Source organism: Pan troglodytes, chromosome 2, assembly GCF_028858775.2.
Source record: "Pan troglodytes isolate AG18354 chromosome 2, NHGRI_mPanTro3-v2.0_pri, whole genome shotgun sequence".
Taxonomy (NCBI): Eukaryota; Metazoa; Chordata; class Mammalia; order Primates; family Hominidae; genus Pan; species Pan troglodytes.
Genome location: NC_086015.1, coordinates 176,116,161 through 176,143,400, shown reverse-complemented (window position 1 = coordinate 176,143,400; position 27,240 = coordinate 176,116,161). Strand labels below are relative to the sequence as shown.

Here is a 27,240-nt window from a genome sequence, read left to right as displayed (position 1 = left end):
TGAGAAAACATCAAGCAAAACTAATTTGAAAGACATTCTACGTAATAACTAGTCAGTACTCATTAAAAGTGTTAAGGCTATGAAAGATAGGGAAAATGAGGAAATGTCAAAGATTGGAGAGACTAAGGTTATATAACTAAATTGGATACTTGAACAGAAAAAAAGGACATTAATGGAAAACCTGGTGAGATTTGAAAAAGTCCATAGTTTAATATTAATTCACCCATATTAATTTCCTGGTTTTGTTAATTGTGTAGTACTACAATTATGTAAGTTGTTGAAGTTAGATGAAGCTGGAGAAGCTGGGTGAAAGGGTATACGTTAACTGTACTGTTTTGTAACTTTTCTATGTATTTAAAATTCTTTCTAAGTAAAAAAAAAGTTGTTGTTTAAAATAGCTTGTTTGTTATGTTTGTTTTCAGTCCATTATGTTTAAGAGTATCAGTTCTACTGGGTAGGGTTTCTCTGATTATCTTATCCACCATATTCTCAAATTTGAAAGCCAAGACTTAACATTTCAAGACATTTTTATCAGCTTTCTCTCCTAGCCTATTTTGGGATATCCTTCTTTGCCTGCTTTAATTTAAGAACATGTTCTTTTTCTATACATTATATCTCCTACAGATTCCAACTTTATTTTAGCTTCTGAAGCTTATCCTGCTATTCTTTTATACTCTCTTTCTTTAATTACCTGAATCATAAAATCCAGTTCTGTTAGAACTGAAGCTAGAAGATCAGGATTAGCAATCCAGTTTTAATGTTTACAATTGTATTAGCCCCAAGAAGACATTTAGCCTTTGTGGAAAGTAAATAATAATAATAATATTACCTAGTCTCACTTCTCCAAAAGTTGTTATAGGAATCAACTCTCTCTTTTCCTCTGGATCCTCCTACATCATACTCTTCAGATTTTACCCCATCCCCCTGATTTTTCTTTCCCAATCTCTTATTACTCAACTCACTGCCTAAAAACAGTATTTCCAAAGGTTCTATCCCCTTTACTTTTTAAAAAAAGAATTGCACATTTTCTTTTCCTTGGCCATTAAGTATCCCCTTCTGACTTTAAGTAATCAATATACTAATGATTCCCATATTTATGTCTACATTCTCAGATCTTTCCCCTCAAGCTCCACCTTTTATATTCAAGCACCATCTGAATATTCAAGCACCCCCATTTGGCTGTATTACAGGCATTTCAAGCAAAACATGTTCTAAACTTAAATTTTTACTGGTGTCAAAAACTTAACTCTCAAGTATTCTAACTGCCTAACATAACGGATTAATTAATTAAAAAGTTAAAATGCCCACAGAATACAATGCAAAGATTTTAATTAATGCTACAAATGAATATTTACTAATGTGGAATATATTCGCACCATATTGTTAATTTATTAAAGCAAGTTAACTGTATGTGCAGTATGCTTTATTTGCAGTACAAATTTGAACACATCTCTTTCCAGACTAATTACCTTAAATGGCTCTCCATAATCTACAAAATAATTCCTGGCCAGAAAAAATTAAAAATTATCTTATAATTAAGACCCTGTTTGTCACTCTGGCCTCCTTTCCCGTCACGTGCGTGTGCACACACACACACATACACATACACAGATTTCAGTACTGAAATACCCCCCAAGCACAGCATGTTATTTTGTGCTTCCACACATTTGCCTATGCCATCTTCTGTGCTCAAAATAGCTTTTTCCTCTTTGGTCACCTCTGAAGCCCTTCTCAGGACCTATCTGCCCTGGTTTCTCTGATTCTGCTTTCTCCCAGTAGAATTAACTTCTCTTTTTTTGTGCTATCTATCTCTATGCCTTGCCTATACAGCTACTAGTGGATATTCCTTGAATGCTAATTGAACTTAAACTAGCATGGGTTTCTTGAGAATTTAGAACTGACCGATTCACCAAGAGTTTCTTCTTCCAAAGGGGGCTCCCTACGAGGAGTCACATACTCTTGGTATCTAAATCTTGAATCTAATTCTAAAGTAGGTAAGATTTTCTTAGAACAGGTGTCTGTGTATACATAATAAAAGGGGAGCTCCTTATTCCAGACCTTTATAAAAGTCAACAAAAGTATTGGGAATGATGTGACCCAGACTCCGTAATGAAAAGTTTATGGCTTTTACTCTATGTCTTCCATGACTTGAATTTCCCTAAGCCTTATTAACATGGGAACACAAATTAAATCACAAGAACTGCAACAAGTCAATATTCTAGCTTATATCCCCACCCGAATAATACAAGACTTCAGTCCCCCCAACTGTCTTCTGGGATTCCTGGTGGCCAGCTAACATGCATTCCAGACAAGAATAGAGCAGAACAGCATGGTACAAAGAGGTTAGCATCTTAAGCGGGGGAGGGGGAAAGAGAAGAAAAGCAAAGAGGTAATGTCAGAAATACCCTTAGAAGTTTTTTGTATCATCTGCTGCTATGTGTGTTGTTTTGTGTATACAACCTATACACAAATAGGCTCACATAAACATTTAATATTTATTGTAATTATGCCACAGGAAGATTATAATCAGAAGCTGTCACTCAAGGATTTCTCTGCTTGGAATACTTCAGCAAAGTAATGCAGATTCTATCCTGTTGGCTCTTGCTGTTCATCATCATCATTCCATCTTTCATAGATGACTTTATCTGTCCAACAAACTCTTCCTCGGCCCTCAACTAATTACGACTTTTTTTCCTGGAAGGCTTAGAGGACTACCCACTTGCCCACAAGATGTTTGATTTATTTGCCATTGATCAAGGAAACCCTTACATCTTTCTCATATTTTAAAAATATTTTTAAAAATAGGTTTCAAATTTGATTATTGATGATTTGACTGATTCCATCCATTGCCGATTTGACTGATTCCATCCATTGCCTGTGAGCTTAACTTTATTGAATAGAATGGCAAGCTGTCACTTGCCACTATTTAATTTTCATTTTCTCTCTTTTTTTTTTCACTAATATTTTAAAATCCAACAAAGGTTGGATTTTAAACCTGCATAATGTAACCTTTCTGTTCACTCAGTTTTGGGATCAATCTTCAGCCTCTGGATCCCTCGCCAAGGAACTGCGGATAAGCCCCAACCACTGGGGATAAGAGAATTCTCTCTCTGCTAGTGTAGTCTGGATACTCTCGTAGGGATTCCAAAACATTCTTTTTCTGGGTTTGTTGTATTTTAGGTGTAATTGCTCAAAAGATTGTCTTTGAATTGCCTCTATCAAGTGATTTCTGTAAAAGACTTTGCTTTCCTCAAATAAATTCTGTAAAATCCTGGCCATGGCAGTAAATTCCTAAATCTTCACTTATTCCCAGAACACAGCATTGTCTCTCAGGGGTGCAAGCTCCAACCCTTTGATGGGAGGAGTCCTTTCCTAAATCAGGAAGAGCGAAAATGGATCCCATCTGGGCAGGGCCTTGAGTCTTCTGATGTTCATCGTCGATCATGCCCAGGGCAGTAGTAGCTGCTCAGAAGTACATTAACAGGGTCACCATTAACTCCCTTCTACCCAGGATCAAGCGGATTATATAAACTCAGTAAGAAGCAGAGTCATCATGCCTGCGTCATGAATATTTTTTTCTTGTATTTAACCCTTTCCCCTTGCCCTCAATCCTCCCCACCAAGCCAACACACACACCCTAGGGTCCCCTACCTTCCTTCAAGGGATGTGCTTTTTCTCTTTCAAGTCCTCGTAAAATTTGGAATTTTGTTAAGAAGCTCTCGTTGCACTGTCTACTCCTCTGTGAACTGGTATGGTTTCTTTCTTCACTCCCCCCAAAAAAACTGTTTATTGCTTTCCTTAAAAGCAACTCACATGAAAAAATACTTCCCAGCTGTTATTGCTTTCCAAAATTACTTATTTATATTTTAATTTATAAATATGCTACCATTACTTAATGCCTCTGGGCACATTTGCAAAATTAAAAAAACAATTTTTAAAGGGACAAATATCATGCAAGCTGTGGTTTTTAAAATAGAAGAAAAAAGAGCATCATCTGCCTGCATTACCCCCCTTCAAGCAAACCTCAAAATAAACAAATGAGTATTGTACTGTGCCACAAAAGGAATGCAGAATTTTCCTAACGCCCATACCATTAACTAGTTCAAGGGTGCAAAAGCTTCTAAGGAGAGGAAAGGGGAGACCACCCTGTAAATTCAACAACTGTGGTAAAAGAATTCAGTTTCTCAGTTCTCCCATGTATTCTGACTCTAAAGCCCAAGTAATATAAATACTATAAACACATATAGTGAACACTTGATAAATAAAAAACTGTTTGCTTTCAATACACATAGCATTCCACTTCCCAACTCCATAACTTTGCCTATGCTGTTCACCATATCTGGCTCCCTGTTGTTTTTTTCTTCAGCCTTGCTTGTGTCCCCTTTTTACCTAAGGAACTGTGTATAGAAACTTTCCTTTCTGTTATCAGTGTTCTTCTGTGTGTTGCGTAATCTGTGAAGCAGTGAAATGCATCTAAGTGTTTATTAACCCGGTTTCTGGTTTAAATGTATAAATTAAAAGCTAGAAAATATGAGTTTGGAAAGCACAATTTCAGCGTAAAAATCAAGGTTGCTATGGATTGCATCAGATAAATTCTATAAGAAAGCCATCCAGCAGTTCAGCTGGCTGAAGATAAATACATGTTATCTCTAAGAAAATATATATCTCATAGGAAGAAAAAAGGTGTGCATGTATACGCATTTTTTTCTGTAGACTCTTAGGGGAAAAGTTCAATATAGTTTAGTAAGAATTTATTGCAGCCTATTATATAATCAGCTCTTGCTAGGAAGAAGGAATAGGAAAAGAAGAAAATGAGATTTCTGCCCTTGAAGAGCTTACAATCCTAGTAGAGAAAGGATATATTGTTCTCTTTATAGAGTACTAAACAGGTATATTTAACCATGGAGGCTGGCTGTGCAACATGCATACACACTCTGAAACATCTCCCCTGAGAGAACAATAGGTGTTCACATAATTTATCATTGAAACCATGACATCTAAACCCCTTTCAGTGAAAGGGGCCTAATTACCCTAGGACAACAAGGATGGACTAGGACTATCTTGGGAAAACCTAGGTGTATGGTCACCCCTAGCATGGGATCAAGAGTGTGGGCATCACAGTCCACAGTCATGACCAGAGAATGGAGGTTTGTTTTCCTCTGCCCTTTGTTTTCTTTTGCCCTTCTCCTGCTGCTGCTCACTGATTTTCCTTTAAATCTCTTAGTTCATACGTTTTTATTGCTAGTCAAGCATGGTTTGACCAAGATTTTTGGACTAGATGGTTTAATTGATCTCTAAAACTTGACTGCCACCCTGGTCCTAACAGAAAAGGGGAATGAGTTCACCTAGACCTGCTTCTTCATGAGAGACATGAGCAAGGCATTTTCTCCTAGAAGTGGACTAGTTAAGAACATCACACTTTACTCACAATTGGCAAGAGCATAACACTTTATTCAGGTACTCAGACATAAAGTCTGTGATCAACATCTTTTCATATCCTTCCTGTCTCATGTCATCCATCATCAGCCACAGTGCCCTTCATGAAGCAAGAGGTCAATAGCTTTTGGTTGAATGAATGAAGTGGTACCTATGGCTAGAGATAGGAGAATATAGCTTATGAATACTGACCATCGCTATCCTTCCCTACCTCAGAGAAATATTTCCAAAGGGGCAAGTAAATGTACTAGTTTATGTATTATAGTTGGTTTCCCCAGTGCAAATTTTTTTCTGGAGGAATATATCTCAAAATGTTTAATATAATCAGTGAAAATGTTGGTTTAATATATAGAATCCCATTTTAACTTCAACAGCACATCTGTGCCTCCCTTCACTTAACAAAATCACTTAGCAAATATTTATTCACTTACTATGTCCCAATCACCATTCTAGATACTTGCTGATATAGATGGCAATGAGCAAAACTTCAAAAATGCCTGCCCTTATGGAGCTTACAATTATTCATTCATTTAAGAATCACATGGCGTGTGCCTGCACTGTGCAAGTCTCTGGTGAATTCATAATAAGTAAGACATGATCCCTGACCTCCAGAAAATTACTTTCTACTGTAGATGCCTTTAAAGAATACCAATAGCTAATTCAAAAGGGAGACTTAGAGGGCTCTAAGAGATGACATAAGCAAAGTGCTATGACAGGGTAGAAAACAAGAATATTCAAGGGTTAACTGTAATAAGGGTTAAAGAGGGCTGCACCAAAGAAGTGGCATTCTCACTGTGGACTCACAAACCTACACTACCTATATTAGTTGTAAGCTTCTATAACTTTTGCAAGCGCAAGAAAAAATTTTAATAACAATGAGATAATCAATACCCTTTCAAAGCAGTCTAAATAAGCCTATTTGGGTATAAACTTTTCAAGAAATCAATGTGTATTTTATTTTCCAAACTATCAGTGTTAAGACACGGGCAGAATACTACCTGGGAAGCTACCACTTACTGAGTGCTTCCCAAGTATCAGGCACTGCTAATATGCACTACATTTAACAGGGCATTTACTCCTCCTGACAACTCCATGAGGTTGGCAACTATTATTATCCGCATTGTACTATGATGAAACTGAGGCACAGATAGGTTAAGTAACTTGTCCAAAGTCACACAGCCAGCAAATAACAGGATTGAGATTCAAACAAAGGCTGTCTAGCTCCCAAGTCAGAGTTTTCAACCTCTGTGCCATATTATCTCTCTGTTATTCTGATGAAAAATAATTTATTCAAACTTATTAATGAGAAATAATGCCTTCACCTTCCAATGAAACACGAATGTGCAATACCACTGAATATCTCAACCTAAAGAAGTAACTGTCATTTTATGGCACTTTAAGTCATTGATGGAAAGATTTGTGAGCCAGAATATTTTTTGATGCCCCTGAAATTACCTACTTATCTCTAGATATACTGTGTACTTGAAAAAATTAGATACAGAATGGATACACTTGGATGGATATTTTGAGAGAGGGAAAGGTTGAATCCTATAATACTGTCCTGAGGGACCAGGCCTAGGTGGGTTTCACAGTGGAAGATTTTAGTACAAGCAGAACACATTGGAAAGAAAGAAGATCCCAGAGCAGAGATATGGACTATCCAAAGGGGTCTAGAAAAGTGCTGAAAGCAAGTTTAAGCACATCATAATTCTGCCTAATGTCTGCTCTGAATAGATGTAACTCATAAAAATTAGCACATGTTTATATATTATCTTACAGCTCTCCACTCTCTTGGAAGAGTGCACACCTGTAATCTCAGCACTTTGGGAAGCCGAGCCAGGTGGATCACCTGGGGTCAGGAGTTCGAGACCAGCCTGGCCAACATGGTGACACCCCGTCTCTACTAAAAATACAGAAAATTAGCTGGACGTGATGGTGGGCACTTGTAATCTCAGCTACTCGGGAGGCTGAGGCAGGAGAATCACTTGAACCAGGGAGGCGGAGGTTGCAGTGAGCCAAGATCACGCCATTGCACCTAGGTGATATGAGTGAAACTCCATCCCCAAAAATTAAAGTGTTATAAAGTAAAATTCAGCTTCAAAATATTAAGCATCTGTTCCATCAACCTTTAAGGTGCCTCCTCCCCAGAATCTCCATGAACATCTCTGAGTGGATCTCAGCCTCTCCCCATCTCTTGGAAAGTGAGTGAGGGTATTTGGGTGGCCCAAGTAACTGATAAGCATGATTGGCATGTTGAGGAGGCACCTAGAGGTACAGAGCTTCCTGCAATACACAGGACAGCCCACGTACTACACAGTATAGCTACCTAAAATTTACAAGAGTGACTGCAGTTGAGAAACACCGAAAAGGAAACCTGATTCTACTCAGCTTAAAAATTCAGATGTTTTAAGTCACTTTACCCTTTTATTTAGTTTTATTTCATTGGCAAAACATTGCATAACTGATAAATGTGTATCATTTCAGTAAACTTTGGTTTAAACAGATGTTTGTAGGCTGCCTTGACAACCTCACCACAGTGTATAAGATACTTTGGTTCTACTAGAAAATGGGCTCCAAGTTTCAAATAATCAGTTTACCATATCAGGGCCTGCCTATTCTGGCTAATAACTGTTTTCCTCACTCTCTCCCTCTTTGCCTACAGGTCTCAGGCTCTTGAGAAATAGGCATCTGAGTTTATGACTGTGGTTGAGTTGCACTATTTGCTAAATAATCAGGATATTTTATCAGGCTGTATAATCTCTATATATTCTGAGGGATTTTTTTCCTACCCAAGCAGAGATCAGGAGATGGAATGTGAAGCATACCCCTTGACTTGCTACAAGGCTTGAGATTGTGCTTTGATTTCTTTACTTCTAGAGAGTAACAAGACAGTTAGTTCTGGCTACTTTCTCTGTAAGCTGTTTCTCTGCTGTGAATGGGTTTATTTTCTGCTCTAAGTACTCTTATTTCCAACTGCTTTACATTTTATATTGGCTCCAGAAACTGCTGCTGTGAAGAACTGAAAGCGAAGTTAAATTCAGGATTGCCTATTTTTGTACAGCCAGACTCTCCTCTAGCTTTTGTCCCCTTTCAGCATGACCTAATATGACATTTTTCAGTTTTTCCTAATTGTTTCCTTTCCTTTGATCCCACAAAACGTTAAATAAAGTGTCAGGATCCATGTTCAAGACTGAAGAACCATACATTCCAGATTTCCATGCATACCTGAAGGTGAGGGTTCCCTCTGCTGGTAGGGAAATGTTCCAAGAATTGATGCTTGACTGTCCATCATGGGAGAGTGACCTGGGATATGGTGGGACAGGAGACAGGTCACTGGTAGGAAAATTCCCTGTGGGGATGCTCCAAGAGGAGCTCTTGAAAAATGGGTGCGAAGGAAGCTTCTCTAAGGTTTACCAGGCACCATCAACACTCCAGAGAATCAGAGCAACAGATTATTTGACTGCTGGCCTGTGATTACCAGTGAGTCTCTACCAAAGAGTTACACAGTTGGCTTCAGGCCGAGCCCATTATCGTTTTATCATTTATGGTTTCCTTGAGCATCAGATATTAGTTCATTCATCTGGAAAAGGAAAGAAGTCAGTTTTAGGTTTTCCTTTCCTCAAAAGATTAATAGGACTATTAATAGGAACAATAACTTATTCAATGCCTCTTCCTCTATGAAAGCCCACTCTAGTCTGAGACTAAATCACACAGGGCCTGGAATGTACCATATTTAAGGTCATAAATGTCTTCTCACATTCCTTGTTAGTTGACTTTGTCCTTAAGAATGGTGTCATTATCTCAATTTCCTATTTTCTTATAGTCACTGCCCTAGTTTAGACTTGTCTGCTGTCCCCCAGAATTCCTGCAATCACCTCCCACCTCCAGTCTTCTCACTCAAATACATCCTCTAAAGTGTTATCAAGGTTCTCTCTCTCAACCACAGAACTGCCCTTGCCACTTTCTATTTAAAACCGTACAACAGCTCCCCATTACCCACAGGATGAAACCCAGGCTTCTTCATGCCTTTCCTCTGCATTCCCTCCCCTGCTCAAAATGCAGCAAGATAGTACTTTTGGAGTTTCCTGCTCTTCCTCCTGCTTCTAACCTCTGCACCTGTGTTCAAGCTGTGTGCTAAGCCTAGAATGCCCTTCTCGGGCTTATGCTCCCTTTGCTTGGCTAACTCCTACTCATCATTTTAAGCTGACCTAGGTGCCCCTCCCTGAATACCACCAACCCTCTCAGCTGCATTAGTACATATATTGATTTATCCACTTTGCTTATTGTTATATAATTATATTTCCTCCCTCATTAGACCTTAATGATAGGAATGGTTGACTCGTCTTAGTATCTTCATCTTTGTGGAACAGAGAAACTCATGAAATATGCAAATACAAGTCCAGTACTCATATGTATTTACATCTCTTCCTATATCCATATGGCCCTATCAGGACCCAACAACAAACAACAACAGTAATACTACTATTACTATTTGTAACAGCAGCCAATCAATATTTACTGAGCACTTAGCTATGAACATGGTAAGACAATCTTCTTCATTCCAGACAGCAAATGGGGTCCAGACATTAAAGACACCACTTACAAACCCATACCTAAAAAGCAAAATACAGATAACCCTGGATTGTTCCCAATATAGCCAGAGAGTATCACTGTCCCTATTAAACACAAGCCTGGCAGGTTGTGGCCAGGTAAGACCTCCTTTCCATTATTAAATCCAGACTAGCAATGGCTGAGATTTTTAAACCAGAAGTTCCCATGCTACCTCCCTCCAAAAACTCTTCAATTGTCCCTTGCATCTATAGAATAAAGTTTAAATTCATCTGCCTGAAATCCAAGGTTTATCATAATCTGTCCCCAACATAATTTTCTAGCTTTTCCCCCCTTTCTTCCTCTGCACAAACCCTCTGCTTCTCCTGAGATTCTGCATTAATACCTCTACTTTCAATTCCCTAGCATGTGATATGTCCCTGCTCCCCAACCAAATAAAAAACCTGCTACCTTTTCTTCATTACTATTTAAAAATAATGCTAGCCATTCTTCAGGTCTCAGCACTGAAAATTCCATTACAGTAGAAAAGTAATCGTTTTCCTCTTTAAAATTCTACAGCACTTATGATCTGTACTTCTTAGTTAACATAATGTACTTAACATTTGCAAGGTTCTTTGTGGATATAAAATGCCTGATATTTTGGCATGTCAAATATGCTAAATATGGATGTCATATTGATAGCCCAATTGGAAGCTCATAGAGATCAGCATCATGTCTTCATACTTTTGCATGTTGCCGTGACTCCAAATCTTGCCTATTATAATAAAACAGGAAACATTTGCTGATTTTTGGGCTCCACACAGAAAAAGAAATCAAAAATAAAACAAAACTTCATAAAAATATCTGAAATGAGTTCTATTTATCCATTCCTCTTCAATCAGGCATATATTTGCTATAGATTTAATAACACCTCTCTTGACACAGCCAGAAAAGAAAAAATTGACCATGTCATATTAATAAGCCAGAACTAAGAATAGGACATGTCTGCTAGTGAGACAAGCATGCGTGGGGGATAAGGGAGGAGGACCAGGCATCACCAGGCAATAGCATTACACACAGTTTAATCAACCACAGTGAATATAGTTTTTAGAGAGTACACCAACAGTCAACAGCTTGACATGAAATTAGCCTCAGGCGTCCCATATATCTAGTTGAATCCTAACTCTGCCATCTACTTTTTGGAAAATTAACTTCCTTAAACCTCAGCTTCTTCAAGTTATAGCTTGATTTTAGGAATTAAATGAGATGTAAAAGCACTTGCTATGTACATGGTAAGCTCTCAGTAAATATCAGCTGCTGTTACAAATAGCAGTAGTAGTACCGTTGTTTTTTGTTGTTACCAATTGAGAATCTAGGAACAGGCAATATTTGAAATTTCAGACTAGCAGGAAGGCAGTAAACCTCAAGAAAAATTCCCATCAATTACTTGATAGTCTTGCAGGAGCATGGCTAGAACTCCAATAATCATCAGAATCTGGAATTATAATCAAGGCAGGAACCTATAAACTTGATTTGGGCTGCAATAGGTAGAGACTCAGTCTCAGGAAAAATTTCCAGATATTAGAATCAGGCAATTAGGCATAGAAGAAGGCTTGTTACAAAAGTCCAGAGACTGAAAAACTTCTTCAGTGACCACCAACTACTGAAACTCCTGAACCCAGAGCATTATCAAAGCTGAGTCTCCTTATGAATGATTGTCAAATGACTAGGGGCAGGCAGTAAGGGGGAAGGAAGATGGATAACCGAAGGAAAGCCCAAACACAGCAGATATGAATTACTGATCACTTAAATAGGCAAAGTGTTTATTAAAAATTTACTGAGCAACAACTATTACCAGATGTTGTAGGAGGCACTGTAATGGTAGGCTCCTGTAGCTTACAGTCTAGATCAGCGTCGTCAGATAGAACTTCCAGAGATGATGAAGATATTCTGTGCCATTGAGGATGGTATCCACTAGCCACATGGGGCTACCGAGCACCTGAAATGTGCTTGTGTACCCAAGAAACTAAATTAAAAATTTTAATTTTAATTCATTTAAATATAAATAACCACAGATGGCTAGTTGTTCCCATATTGGACAGCACAGGACTAGAGAAAGGAGGCAATAAGCAAGTAAACACAGGTAATGACAAAATGTGAAGCTTATTTAGAAAAAGGACAAGGTTCTGGTTTAGGAATAGCAGGGCGGGGCCAGGGGGTGGGGGTGGGGCCTTGACTGGAGGGTTATGGAAAATGTGTTGAAGAGGAAAACAGCCTGTTAAGAATTGTAGGCTACCATAGGAGGTTGGGTTTTGAGATAATTTCCCTTTACATTTTTGGAAAGAACATTGTGACTGGCTGCTGTGTGGAAAATATGTGAGCCTAGATAAAGATGCTTTGTGTGTGTGTGTGTGTGAGTGTGTGTGTTTGTGTGTGTGTGTTGGCTTGAATGAATTTACTAGTTCCACTCTTCTCCCCATAAGAACATCATCTTTAATATTAGTGTGTATTTATAGTCAAAAGAAAAATACACTCTGCAACAATATTAATTTACCTAAAATTAACAACGTATATACATATGTTCTTGAGCTTTTTTAAGTATAGGAGAAAGGAAACAACCTCCTAAACATATCAATAATACAAAAGAATTCTGTAGTTAGATCTCATACACATACCTCTAAGAAGTACCTATACAATTACATAAATGAAATAGGTGCATATAAAGATCACAGATTATCCCTAGACTCTTGAGAGAGTTCATTTTCCAATTGTAGAAGGAAGAAAAGGAGAAACTTAAATAAATTGGAAAAGCAACCACAAAACTGACTCATGGCAAAAAAAAAAAAGAGAGGTCACTTGGAGAAAGATGGAAGCAACTGGGGTTAATTAATTAACATAGGGAAAAGAAGATTAATAAATTATTGTGAGGATATTTAGACTTCTATTCAGAGAATACGGTGTAGTTGGGTTGCATTAACACTGGAGAGAGAACTAAAGCCAGCAGACTAAAACTGCAGAAGATGCTATTTATGGCTCTGAAACTCTGGAATCAGTGAGGAGAGCAGAGCAATGTCCTTCTGTGGAGGTCTTTAAAACAGAATAGATTCTCATCAGTCTCATTTGAAAGGTTTAAGTGTGATCCTGCCTAAAGGCAAGGTGATGAACGGAATGACTTTTCAAGGTCTCAGCCAGTCAGCCCAATGAGACCACACAGCTGATTGTGTGCTGTGATTTTTTTTTTTGTTTACCCATATCTTATTGTTTTACACCACCATGTGGCCACACTGAGTAGAAATGTTATAAATTTTGAATCTGAACATAGGCCTTGAGAAATGTCAGTAGTATTTTCTCATACTCTTAGAATTGCACAGTCTTAGAAATATCCAATCTGTAAAAGCACCTAACATAAATGTGCTTGTACTCATAATCCTTTTGTGATATTAATTACAAATAAATAAATAAAACTGGAAAATAAAACTGGTACCTATTTGATGAATAATAACATGTCACATTATTTTATTGTGCATTTGCCATTCTATAGGAACAAAATTTGATTCACAATAAGCTGAGTTCATAACATAAAAAACATTTTATTTTATATGTGTAGATACTTAAAAACCAGATTCTGGCCCTTTTATACTTAACAGATGTATTAAGTAAACAAAATGTGAACATTTCCTTGCAGGGAAGCAATAACTGCTGACATATGACTGAAGGCATCATGTAAAAAATAATTTTAGATACAACACATTAGGCCAATGTGCTTCCCAATACCTTTCCTCTTCAATTTATGCCATAAATACATCAGCATCCATTAGCATTCGTTAAGCTCTCATATGAGCTAAATTTTGCATTGGACAAATTAGACTGACAAAGCCCATTCTGTCACTCAATTACCATGCCACTTTCACTACAAAAGCATTCTCTTAAATATGGACAGTGAGATAGCTCTAAGGCCAGACTGCTTCTGCTAGAATCCTAGTAAGCTATGTAATTCTGTTAGTCTCGGGCTCTTTGTAACATCGAATTTATTTTTTTGAATTTATATAAATAAATAAGATAATGTGTAGTTGTTAATTCAACAAATATTTATTGTGTGACTACCATGCCAGGCACCGTTCTAGGCACAGGGGATACAGCAGTGAATAAAACAGACAAAAATCTCTGCCCTTGGGGACCTTACATTCCAGTAGAGCCAGATAGTAAGTATTTTTGGCTTTGTGAAACATAGGATTTCTTTGTAACTGCTCACCTCTGCCATTGTTGCACAAAAGCAGTCATAGACAGTGTGTAAGCAGTGCACAAATGAATGAGCATTGCTGTGTTCCGTTAACACGTTATTTATAAACACAGGGAGCAGACCAGATGGGACCCACAGACCATAATATGCTGACACTGCAGTAAGGGAAGACAGCAATAAACACCACCAAAACTAATACAAACAAAATAAACTTTATGTTGAATGGTGATAAGTAGTATGGAAAAAGTACAAGTGAGGGTATGGATAGTGTTGGAATCTGGTCAGGGTAGTTCTCACTGAGAAAATGACACATACAAAGACCGAGGGAGGTGAGCAAGAGAGTCATAAGAATGTCTAGGGAAAGAGCATTTCAGGAGAAGGACTGTCATGTGCAAAATCCCAGAAGCAATAGTATGGCCATTCTTTGTGAGGGACAGCAGGATGGACCTTGTCAGGAGCAGAGTGAGCTAAGAAGGTAGTTGAAAATGAGGTCAGAGAAGCAACATGTGTCCAGATGATATAGGACTTAAACGCCACTATAAAGAGGTTAGTTTTTTACTCTGAGAGAGACAGGAAGCTTTGCAGTTTTAAGCACAGGAGTGACCTGCTCTAGCATCCTAATTCTAATGGGATCACTCTGACTATTGTGTTGAGAATAAACCGATGGAGAAGCAGGGAGCCCAGTTTGGAGGCCGTTGCAGTAATCCAGGTGAGAGATTATGGACCAGATGATAATGCTGGGAAGATAACTGCAAGGGAGGATGAAAACAGCAACCAGAAAGATAGGAGGAAAACCAGAAATAATGGCACAGTGGAAGCCAAGTGGGAGAGTGTACACTAGATGACGGCATGAGCTATTGTATGACTTGCACCTGAGAATGTATAGAAAATGAAGACTGAAAATTGAACCACTACATTAGGCAATACGGAAACTATTAGTGGTACTGACAAGAGCAGTTTCAGTGACGTGGTGGGAATGATAGCCCTGCTGGAGTGAGTCGCAGAGACAACAGGAAGAGAAAAATTAGAAGTAGAGGATGCACCGGCTTTTTCAAGAGTGCGAGGTTTTCCAGTTTGCTTTTTAATAGCGAAGGGAAGAATTCAGGTGATAATTGGAATGGAGGACATGGAGCAAGAGAAGCTTTTGGGGTATTTTGTTTTGTTTTAAAAGGAAGAAACAACAGCATTTGTGTATGCTGGCAGAAAAGCTCCAGGAGAAAATGAGAAATGGAAAGAGAGAAAAGAAACTAGAAGAGTGAGAGACTTGGAGCAGTTTCCATGAGAAGGCGCAATTGGATGAGATCTAGTGCAGAAGTGGGTGGGTCATGTTTACACTCTGCTCCATAAAGTGCTTAACATGGTGCTTATCACTTCATAAAGGCTCAAAATTAGCAGATGTTAAGCCACCGATCGTCAGTTAAAAGGGTTTGCCTAACATGATCTTATAGCTCCACTGCAGGTACAGCATTCAGTACATTAATGAAAATAAGATGAATAGAATCATGACAATGAAATGAAAATAGTCGGAAGCAACATTGAATCACATTGACTAGCACCTAGATATTGTTCTAATGGTAGAGAGATACCTGAAGGAGAATAGAAAGAATGATGGGTTACTGTTTACATTTGATTCATGGGATGAGTCTGCCGGAACTAGGATCTCACATGGTACTTGACTCCTTATGGATGCTCAATGGGTTGATCAATTAATTATCTTGCCTTTTATCAATTCAGCATGGTGAAAAGCCCATGGCTCTTCCCTCACAAATATTGCATGACATAATGTTATTTCCATGCACTTTTCATATCATTTCACTAAGTTTCACTGATTCATGAGGGCTGAGCTGTAGGGCAGAGTTACAATAGAGAACCAGACAAAGGAAGGCAGGTAGTAAAAGCACAGCTGCCATTTCCACTGGGAAGAAAAAGGGGCTTGGAGCAACTACAATCTGAATTGTGTTCCAAACATGAACACACCTCTATGAATACATGCGAGGTATTGAAAGAAATACATCATACTTATGAAATATATCTCAGCTAATATGGAGCTTCAGTAAATCATTTTTTGTTTTTTAATTTTAATATCCTTTTGCTCTTATACTACTTATGCTTCACTGAGGTATGGCAGGTAAGGAATTTCAATGCATCTTAATTCTTCATGGTTTCAATATAAATTTGGAGAGCTGTGTTCCTTTAAAAAAAAGACTTGAGCCCCCAGGTGAAAAAGCACACTTAAGAATGTAGCAAACAATGCGACAATATATTATTACAGAAAAAGCAACTTTGGCAAAACATTAATAAAAATGCTAAAAATTCTAATTTTACAATGGTGAACACAAAACCAAATTACCAAAAGCATTAAAAAATCAGGAAAGCCTTAGAAACCCACTGGGGTGATCTACCTCCTTCTCTTTCACAATTGTCCTAATCCAAAAATGACAATAACTAACATTATAAAAATTCTTATCAATTTAGCTTTTACTTGACTCAAGCCACTGTGTCTATGATCCAGAATTATCTTTTACATTTTTTTCATGTTTCAAGTTGTCAAGTTTAGTTACTGGACTCTGCTCAGTAATATTAGTGCATGTTATGTTGTCCCTTGAAGAGAAAATAGCAGATTGAAATATCTAAGGGGCGCTGTGGCTGGAATATGTACACACTGGCATTGGATTTTTTTTTTTTTTTTTTGAGACGGAGTCTTGCTCTGTTGCCCAGGCTGGAGTGCAGTGGCGAGATCTCGGCTCACTGCAAGCTCCGCCTCCTGGGTTCACGCCATCCTCCTGCCTCAGCCTCCCGAGTAGCTGGGACTACAGGCGCCCGCTGCCACACGTGGCTAATTTTTTGTATTTTTAGTAGAGATGGGGTTTCACCGTGTTAGCCAGGATGGTCTCGATCTCCTAACCTCGTGATCCGCCGACCTCGGCCTCCCAAAGTGCTGGGATTACAGGCATGAGCCAACGCACCTGGCCAGCATCGGACTATTGATTGACAATTATATAAATGCCCACCATGGCTTGATCAACCTACTAATTTTCTTATTTTAGAGTTAAACTAACCCAATCTGTTTTTTGTAAATAAAATCTTATTGGAAGATAGCCACGCTAATTGGTTTATGTATTGTCTATAGCTGCTTCTGCAAAGCAAAGTTGAGTAGTTGTTAAACCACATGGCCCACAAAACTTAAAATAGTTACTATCGACCCTTTACAGGAAAAGTTTGCCCACCCTTGATTTAACTAATGGCTGGTATACTTCTTAAGCAATGTTTGTTGAACCATATTTGTAAATCCAAATGTTAATGGTAGAAGCAATCAGAGTGCAGACCAAATTGTCACCTAAGTGTACCCAACTCCTATAAATATAGGGCGTGTTGTCCTTGAAAGTAAAATTTCTATATTTTCCATCGATTTCTTAAATTCAGAATTTATTAAATGAATTTCTATTAAATAACAGGCACCTCCATGTCGAGTAAACTTTCTTTTTAGGTTGTTATGAAAAGAAAATGTTTCCATGTGCTTCTATCAAAATGCAAACATTTGAAATGCACTTTTGTCCCTTTATAATCTATGATTTTTATAGCTTGTTTCTGTCCCATTCATATTCATACAACATCAAAACCTCCTACCTCTCTTTACCTTATCATTAAGAGCTTTGAAAAATATAAAAGGATTCTTAAATTATTAGCTATTCTTAAATTATTGCCATTTATTTTGAAATGTCAGTGGGCAGCTTCTTTCCAATACTACCTGTGTTTTTATATATATATAGAGAGAGAGAGAGAGAGAGAGGGAGAGAGAGAGAGAGAGAGCTGAATAATCCTCCAGTTGGTGGTATTTGTTTCCACCATTGATTTTTTAGAGTCCTAATTTTTGTCTGTCCTGAAGAAGAATCTAAACATTTAAATTATTTCAACAGAGTAAGTTTATAACTGCTATGACTTATACAACTTGTATTTAGAAAAGGAAATTTTCTAATTCAATTTACAATGATGTCAAGAAACTACACATATCTGCAGGCAAAGATAAGAAAAACATTCAGGGGTACACAGTCATAGCTCTACTTAAGTAAATAAACTTTTGGTACTAGTGATTAGGTACACAGGATTATTATATGTTTAATTGGCTAACGTGACAATTTGGAATTACTTCTAGTCACATTTAATTGGATTTGGAATCTCTGGAGAAAGAAATAGAGAGACCTAGCAGAGAAATAGTCATAAAAGTAAACTGTTTTTCCAAAGGGTACTAAGTAATGAATTAATATCCATTGCACAATAGTTTTTAATATCCCCTCAACTTAATAAGATTAATGCAGCAAGTCTACACACTAGACATTAAAATCAATTCAATTACACAAAAATCTGCGGGGAGAGGATTCTTCCTTGAATTGGAGATTTTTTTATTTTCTGTTTTCAGGAGACTAATAAGAGGTGAATAATACTTAACTCAGGTAAAGTCTGAGATATGCTTAAATACCAATCTAATAGTTAGCTATATATGCTATGCTAGGTTTGAAGAGCTAAAAGTTCCTAAAATCTGTGTCACTCTGTAAGGGCTTTGAAGCTTAATATAGGCCAACCAAAACAAAACATTCTCTCATAATCTTTAAATATTCTTATACTGTACAAATTTAAAAAGCACCTAGAAGACAAATAGCTTATTGCTTCTCTTTTATAGTTTTGGTTTATCTACCTCCCCAAAAAAATCCCGACTTTCAACATTCTAAAATGTGCTTTGTGTTTTGCTTAATGTTAGTCTAGACAAATTTATACATTAAAAATAATCTTCCTCAGTATTCGTATATAGTGCCTGTTATGGTTTTCCTTCTGTCCTATACATTTGTTTTTGTTTTTTTTTTTTAATCTGTCCTTGTTCTTAGGAGTGCCATGATTGCTGACTACATGTTCTGGCTTGGTGGAGGAAGGGAACAGAGCATAAGCAAGCTCATCAAACTGTATTGGCAGGTAAAAATTGATGTCCCAACTAGGGAGGAGAAACCCATCTCATTTTTAGAGCCCAAATGAAAGATTGGTGCTTAAAAGACTGAAGAAAAAGGTAGCTCTGGGCATATCAATCAGAAAGAAGGTACTGAATAATGATGTATTCATAACGAAGTAGATTTTCTAAGACTAATTCTAGGGGCAAAATTCAAGGTTGTTAACCCATGGCCCATACTTCAGTTTTACAACTCAATATAAATTTTAGAGATCCCAGGAACTACTTTTCCAGGCGTGCTACTATAATATTAGGATTATTTAAAATATGAACATTGTATTTTCATAGATTCTTATTGATCTACAGCCTGTAAAAACAGATGCTAGAAGTAATATTAATTACATAATAAAGGAAAAATGCAAAGATCAGATGTATTTGTTTACTATTTACTATTTGAAACACTTAACCAATATCAAATTGCAGATCTTGTTTCTCATTTATTATTCAAAATGGCAGCAAGAAGTCATACCAAAGGTCAATCAGATGCCAAGAAGAAATTCATAATTTCTTAAACGTATAAGAAGAATTTTGGATTTATTAGTTCAATCTCATTTATAAGACATGAATCTGTTCTTGCTTTACCCTCCCCCAACAAGCTGTCAATAAGTTTCTGCTGACATATATCCAAAATGAAGAGCTCACTTAACCCCCACAAAAAGAACATCCAGTTTGCTAACTGTTAAACTGTTTTCCTCATTTAAAGTGAATTTCTACTCCCTTAAAACTTCCATCCCATTGTTTCTGATGAGTCCACATGAACCACATGAAACCCATTTCCAATGAAATTGTTATAAATATTTGAAAATCAACTACAAAAGCCAACTTTCTCCTCCACGTTTTCTCTTCTCCAGACTGTGTGGAGCTTTTTCCTTGTATTTCAAGATGTTTTAATTTAATTGAATACGAACCTTTTGAACCAACCAGAATAAGATGTTCTAAGCCACTAACTGTAAAGTAAGAAATAATCATCAACAGCCTTCTGAAGCTTCCTGTTTTTTTCCTGTTTTTTTTTTCCCCCCACATTTTCACTACCATGTCTTGGACCCTAGTTTTTTGTCTCTCTATATTATATGTTATCTTTGTTAGATATTAAAGTGTCAGGTTTATCATACACAATTTCCAGCAACGCACATGGTTCTATCTGGAGATCAATTTACCTTCTATTAAAAAAAATTTAAATTAGTCCCATTATACTTCAGTTCTGTGATTATTTTAAAATGAAAAAACAAATGTTGATCTCCAGGTAGACAAACCTTTAAACCCAAAACAACCTATTACTTCTCTGATAATTTTAAGACCTTCCTAAGAGAATCTGGAACATACAAACAGCAGTAATGGCTGATGAACATGTAACTAAATAGTCGTTTAAAAATGCCAGATGGGAAAAATAAGCAAATAATATGGGCTATAGCTATACAAAGAGGACTTTTTTATAAGGATTTCAGAGGCTTTTATAAAGGATTTAAGAGAGGTGGGAAAGGAGTTGTGAATCTTGAGGATTGGAAAATATTCAGCAGGCCTGGCATATACTAGGTCCCAGCGAATGCTTGACTTAATTTAATTATTCATTAAACAAATGTATATGAGTACCTATCCTGTTTTCTACATTGAACTAAGAAAATAATAGATCCAATGTCAGCATAACCTAAGACAAAGTAAGACCTTGGAAGTTTTGTAAATAAAAATTTTGTCTGACCATGTTGTGGTTCACAAGCGTGATAACTGTGTTTTTACGCTCACGTGCGAGACATGCCTCCGTCCAATCTTGTTATGTCAGCACATTATCCATCTGATGCGAAAAAATTTTTCTGTTTCCTTTAGCTTTCAGAGAGCATTAATATCCCTATTTTATTTACCTCAGACTAAGAAAATAATCTCCACTTACCAAATGCATGCATGTTTGTGATATAAAAAGAAATAAAATGAATATTTTACTATTATGCATTAATAAAAGATAAAAAAACAGTTCTTTTTGTATTCCCTGTTTCTTGATTGGATGTAACCTGGCATAAAGGAAAAGAGCTCTTGTCTAGAAGTCAGGTCTGATTTGGCATAAGTTCTAATACTAACTAGATATTGAACTTAGGGCAAGTTAGTCTCTAGCAGAGCTTCAACTGGAAAGTGAGGATGGCTAGAATAAAGTGTTTGAGAAGGTTTATTCTTAAAGCCCATTTTAGCACTAAAATCTTACCCAAAATCTTAGGCATATCCAAAATGATGTCACCAATTTTGAGGGAAAAAGAAGCAACATAATTAGAAATCACTTCCTGCAGATAAATTCTATAAATTAACACCCTCTATCAAGCCCCAACATCAGCACACCAAACCATTCACTCACCCATTATATACTTCCTGCTGCTAACCAGCTTCTCCTTGATCTTGATCCAAATGTATACATTCGAATCCCTAAACCTTGTTCTGTCCTAAATCAGAAGGGGGTTTTTAAACCCTGCCAGAGAGTGCCAAGTCTATGCCATCTTTAAAGATATATATGCCCCACTACCCAATCCACCCTAGCAATTTCACTGATGACTTCAAGAATGTCCCCAAACATCACAGACTAGAGACTGTATTTTCATGCACTTTTATAGGCATCCATTAAGGTTAAATAGAAAGACACTATTTTCACCACCTTTGCCAGAAGTTACTATACTGTATATCTTCCTTTTCAACCATATAAAATCCATACCATTTTAGTTGGTTATTCTTCTTAACAGGAAATGGAAAATTTCAGAATGTAAAAATTTGAGAACATGTCTATATTTACTCTTATACATGGTTGACTTACAAACTCTCAGATGCAAAAGAATGGACCTTTGCTTTGGTGAACTCAAGAACCTTTCAATTGCATTAGGAACATTTTTCATATCATCAACCCAGCAAGGAAAAGAAAGGCATAAAGCACTATACTATATGACAGCTCACACTGGGATATATCACTTTGAATAAGTGTTTGCACATGTTATTCTATAATAGTGTCACCTCTTCAGAGCTAGAGAGGGTTGAAAATAACTTGTCATGACTGTACTTGCACACAATGCCTCTGCAACCCGACATCCAGGCATGTGTAATCAGCCATTCTCCTTGAGAACACCTGGAGACCTCACCACAATCCTGAAGTAATTAGCAAAATAGAAAGTACCAAGTCGGGCTTAGACTAAGCTATTTTTGAAACAGCTGCCCTATAGTATTTATATATTGGTCCTACACTAATTTTATTACAAGAACTTTATATTAAAATCTAGTCCACCTCTCCCTGCTCCTTACATCCAGGGCTAGTTTTAATAACATGAGGAAAACAAGCAAGCAAGCTTCCTCCATCTTCCACTCCCCTGTCCTGTCCTGCTGCATTCACTTTCAGCCACATTCTGAGGCACAAAAGTTTTCATGTGTGTGTCTTTAACTCATGTAATGTGAATAACAGAGCCAACCCTGGTCTGCGGTGCTCAGCAAAGTGAAGTGAGAAAAGGTAACAGCTAATTGTATCACAGAACTCCCACAAAACAAGTGCAGAGGAACCCCACTAAACAGGGGCATGCTGCCTGATCAGCTCATCCCCTACCTTAATGGTTCTTTTTTTCTTTATTTTTATGTTTTTGAGCTATAGACCCCTCTGAGAATCTAATTCATTTACAAGCATCCACCTAGAACAATAGTCATAAACACACACACACACGAAATATATGCTTACTTTTTATCTGATTGGATTGGAAATTGATCTCCTATACACAGTCAGAATACCAGAACAGCATTTACAGAAAATTATGGTTTTCTCACTCTTGTGAAAAGTCTTTCGTAGCTTTTCTAGATCAAGGAATTGAAATATTTCATATTGCATCAATTTCAACATTACATTTTAATGTCAATAACAGGTAAAATCCTGATTCACAAAGTCTCTACTAGCAAATGGAGTTAGAGCTCCAATACTACACAATATCTCAGATGGGTCAGCATGAATCAACAATTACCAAAATTTTCAACTAAAATTTATAATACGTCATTTCCTTTGTCCTCAAGTAAATGAGGTCATCTTTGTTAGGCTTATATCATCAACGCTATCTATGTCAGCAATTTGTTTCCATTTTAAGGCTGTCTGAACAAAAAGTGACCTTCATAAGAGATAAGCCACTTGACAAGTGTCTGTACATTTTTGTCCCCAAAAACTCTCAAGTCTTCGTCAGTCTCACCTTCAGTGTTGGAAAATCCATATTGTTATTTGACTTCGGTCACCTCATTTAGAGTAGCTGCTTGGCCAAAAAAAAAAGCTTATAGTTTTTCAGCAGGATCTCTAATAGTAACTTCAGCATTTTCAATCAAAAGATTTGTTTAATTTATGTGCCTAAGGTATCAGCCATTACAAAGCTAGTCCTGGAATTTCTCACCATCAAATTATTCTAAGAAGGAGTTTTCTTTTCTCTTAAAAAAATTGTAAAGAATTAACCAAACTAAATCACATCTAAATCTCTTCTCTGGATTGTCAACAAACTTCTCTAAAAGGAAAGAACCTCATGGTGTGCTCTTGTATCTTGACAAAGATCTACTGAAAAGGCACTAATTCAAGCTCTTGGCTCCAAATAAGCTGAAGACTTTCACAGCAGTAGAAAGACCTCTTTTGAGATTGTTGGAAGAGCTGTTGACACCAACACAGGCCCGTGTAGAAAGCATGACATGTGGAGCATCTTTCTTCAGTGAAGCAGCAGAGGCTGAGGCAGTGCCAGCTTCACAGGTCTTCCATCTGTGCAGAGAACACCAAGACTTCCCATCCAATTCAAGTTGCACTTGGCATTGAAATGTTTCCCATCTCAAAGCTATCAATGGCCTATATGGTTTCCAAAGGCAGCTTACCAAAAAGAAATATCTCTTTGGTGTGATTAGTCCTACTCTCAAGGGACAAAACTGGGAGCTGGCTGAACTGAGAGACAAAAAAGATTTTCCACAGCCACATGCTCAAAGACGGCCCATAGTTTGTGGGCCCCTAACGCCTTTCTATGGACTTCAGGGTTCACAGACCACAGGCTAAGACTCTTTTACAACTCCTTCTCTTTACATGATTGTCACTATTGCAACAACCCCTTTTCTTTTTGCTATTAGGCCTACCAGGAGGCATTTACTGCTTCTAACACTCAAAGCAAAAAATAGCACCCACAATGTTATTGTCATGAGTGACTCCATAAACTGCACCATGGTCATTCAAGCTTGAAACCTTTGCAATAGTGTCCAGAGTCTTCTTAAGTTAGTGGATACCTTTATTATTTACGCTCAAATTGTATTTGTCATTCACACTCATTCAACAAATATTTATTTAGTGACTGTATGTAAGGCACTGTGCTACATGTTGGAGATACAGGAGTGAACAAAATAGACATTGCCTGTCTTCAAGGAGCATATATTCTAGCGCAAACTATTTACCAGGAAAAGCTACAGACTATAAGGTACTTAAATTGTATACCACCTCTAGTTAATCTGCTTTCAAAATGCACCGCCATCAAAATGCATTGCAAAAAGCAGCTTGATACAGATTTGTTAAATCAATCAATCAAATTAAATATTGGTTTGACATGAAGCTCAGACCAATAACATTTGACATGAGAATATTTTGGCCTAGTTGTTTTACAATTTTAAAAACCAGTGATTATGAATCCAATGAACATTTTGCTAGGTATGTGCGCATGTGTTCCAAGTTCACAATTGTAAACAACTTTTGTGCTTCAGTTGAGTTTGGGATCAATAGAATTTTTGAAGAAAGTTGCAGGTTTCCAATAGATCTTTTAGGCTCATTAATTTCTGTGCTCAGAGGTGTTTTCATGGAAGTTCCAAGTTCTTAGCCTCCTAACTGCTTCTTTCAAACATGACAATCAAGGGAGCAGCAAGTGAATAGATTTCTCTAAACAGACCAGAGGATCATGTACAATAAATTAACACTGAACATGACTTGATTACTTATACTAATAATGATGACTTTTTTCTCTTCTATTCTTTGTTTTTCTTCTTGATAGTGCAAAATCATTCCAATATTACTCATTACCTGATAAAAATGCATGCTAACCCCAAATAAATATAAAATCTTCAACATGAAATTACAGGCAAAGTAAGGTCAAGGAACTGAAAAATATTTTTTATCTTTAACAAAACACCTACATTTTCTGGAGAAATGTGTTTTCTCTGAAGATTTGCTTCCATGTGAAAAATTTTTCCACAGAAAGGAACAAAATAGCAATACCATCTGAACATTTCTCTTAGTGGCCTATATTTGTAGTGTATTTATTTATTTGGCCCTGTCAGGCAGAGAGTTTCTAAATTATTTGCATGAGGAATGTCTGAAAGCAGCCCAGGCTCTATAGTATTTAGATTAGATGTAATTTGAGAAGCACTAAAGACACTCACCCAAAAATATTTTCCCCATCAATTCCTATGTATCCTACTTAAATTCTTATCATTTGGCATTGAGTCTCCAGTCAGCCCTAGGTCATATGCAGAAGAAATTTTATCTAGAAGTGTTTAACTAAGTACATTGTTACCTCTGAATAGAATTGTAAAAATTAGTTTATTTGAGCTTTCTTAGTCTTCTTTGAAAGGTGAAAGCAGAATTCTATAAGAATAAGATATAGGGAAAGGTAAGGTCTAATGAGAAAATTTGACAGAAATATAGGAAATGTAGGCCAACTAGAAGTACCTTTTGAAGACAATGGACATCTGTGCTTAATTCTGTCAAGGAAAGGAAGCAAAGGAAAATAGGCATCATGGAGCAGGAGAAAAAGGTTGGGCCTGAGATTCAGGAAATTTAACTTCTAGTTCCAAAGCTGACTCAATTTTTAATAAATAATGCAATTTTTTATTAGCCAGCTACTGCTGCAATAATACTGTGTAACAAACCACTCTAAAACTCAGTGGCTTACCAAATAAATACGTTGGCTCAAATTTGACTAGTTGAGGGTAATCTCGACTGGGCTTGGCTTACCTCCAAGCTGCAGAGAGGTCCAAGTGTATTTCACGGGTCTTTCGCTCTCCTTCGTCCAATGATTACCTGATGCAGGTTCTTTTTATGGCAAAATGCAGGATTCCAAGAGAGAAAGCCAAACCATATAAGCACATTTTAAGCCACTGCTCATACCATCGTTTCTAACATTCTATTAGCCAAAGCAAGCCACACGATCAAGCCCAAGAGCAAAGGGTAGATTCTTCTGCCCACTACAAAGCCAAGACAAAGGGGTGGAGATGACGTTGCAACAAGGAGGGGAAAAATTGAGACCCACAACTCAATCTACCAAAATTGCTCTAGGCCTTCATTTCTGCTTCTGTTGGCCTTCCAATAAGGAAGTTGGCCTAGGTTAGTGGCTCTTAAACACCAGTCTAGTAACCAACTGCATCAGAGTCACTTAGAAAAGCATTTAAAATATTAGATTCCTAGAGTTGAGTGGGATACTAAAAACTGTATTTTTCTATTGTCCCCCTTCAACCAGGTGATTCTGATGCACAACCCCAGGCATATGTCTCAAAAGCTATTTCCAATTTTTAAGTTAGTGACCAACTTAGCCCACCATAGAGTTTATCTGGGACTGCCCTATGTGCAAAGGTATGACATTGGATGACCTGCACAGGTGATCCTGCCTACCTGACAATGCAATTTAAATAATTTATAAGACCCAGATTCTCCCCTCCATCTTCCCACTATTAGATTACCTCCCAGTAGATTAGGCAACTTATGTTTTCCATTGTTAACAGTTAATAATTGCTGTCCCTTTCTCCCCATGATGTAAGTCAGATTTTCCTGTGTACTTCACATCCCTGAAGCAAACCTCTTGGCTGCTTAAGTGTCATATCTAGACAACAATGGGCATGTAATATTCTTTAGTCTCTTGCCTACAAAGAAATTTGTCTACTGAGCTAGACAATATTAAAATTCCCAGTTTATGAATTCTCATATTTTTCAATTAGAAGACAGACTAAAGAGGAAGTATCCAAATTCAGGTGAGAGGTAAAAGAGAGCTTCCTTTCCTGGGTCTTGCAAAAAGATAAATGT

General features: G+C 37.2%; 1 protein-coding gene and 1 non-coding gene across 3 annotated transcripts in view; both read left to right on the top strand.

Moving 5' to 3' along the window:
- The window catches only part of SPATA16 (spermatogenesis associated 16), a 251,790-nt gene that overhangs the window by 145,045 nt on the left and 79,505 nt on the right, over positions 1-27,240 (top strand). For both annotated transcript variants that reach the window (NM_001246421.1, XM_016939979.4), the window contains 1 exon segment: positions 19,105-19,189. In NM_001246421.1, the coding sequence (NP_001233350.1) occupies positions 19,105-19,189 (85 nt within the window).
- On the top strand, positions 20,915-21,015 carry LOC112208870 (small nucleolar RNA U13). The gene has a single exon (XR_002943421.1). It is a non-coding gene; the product is annotated as a small nucleolar RNA U13 (small nucleolar RNA).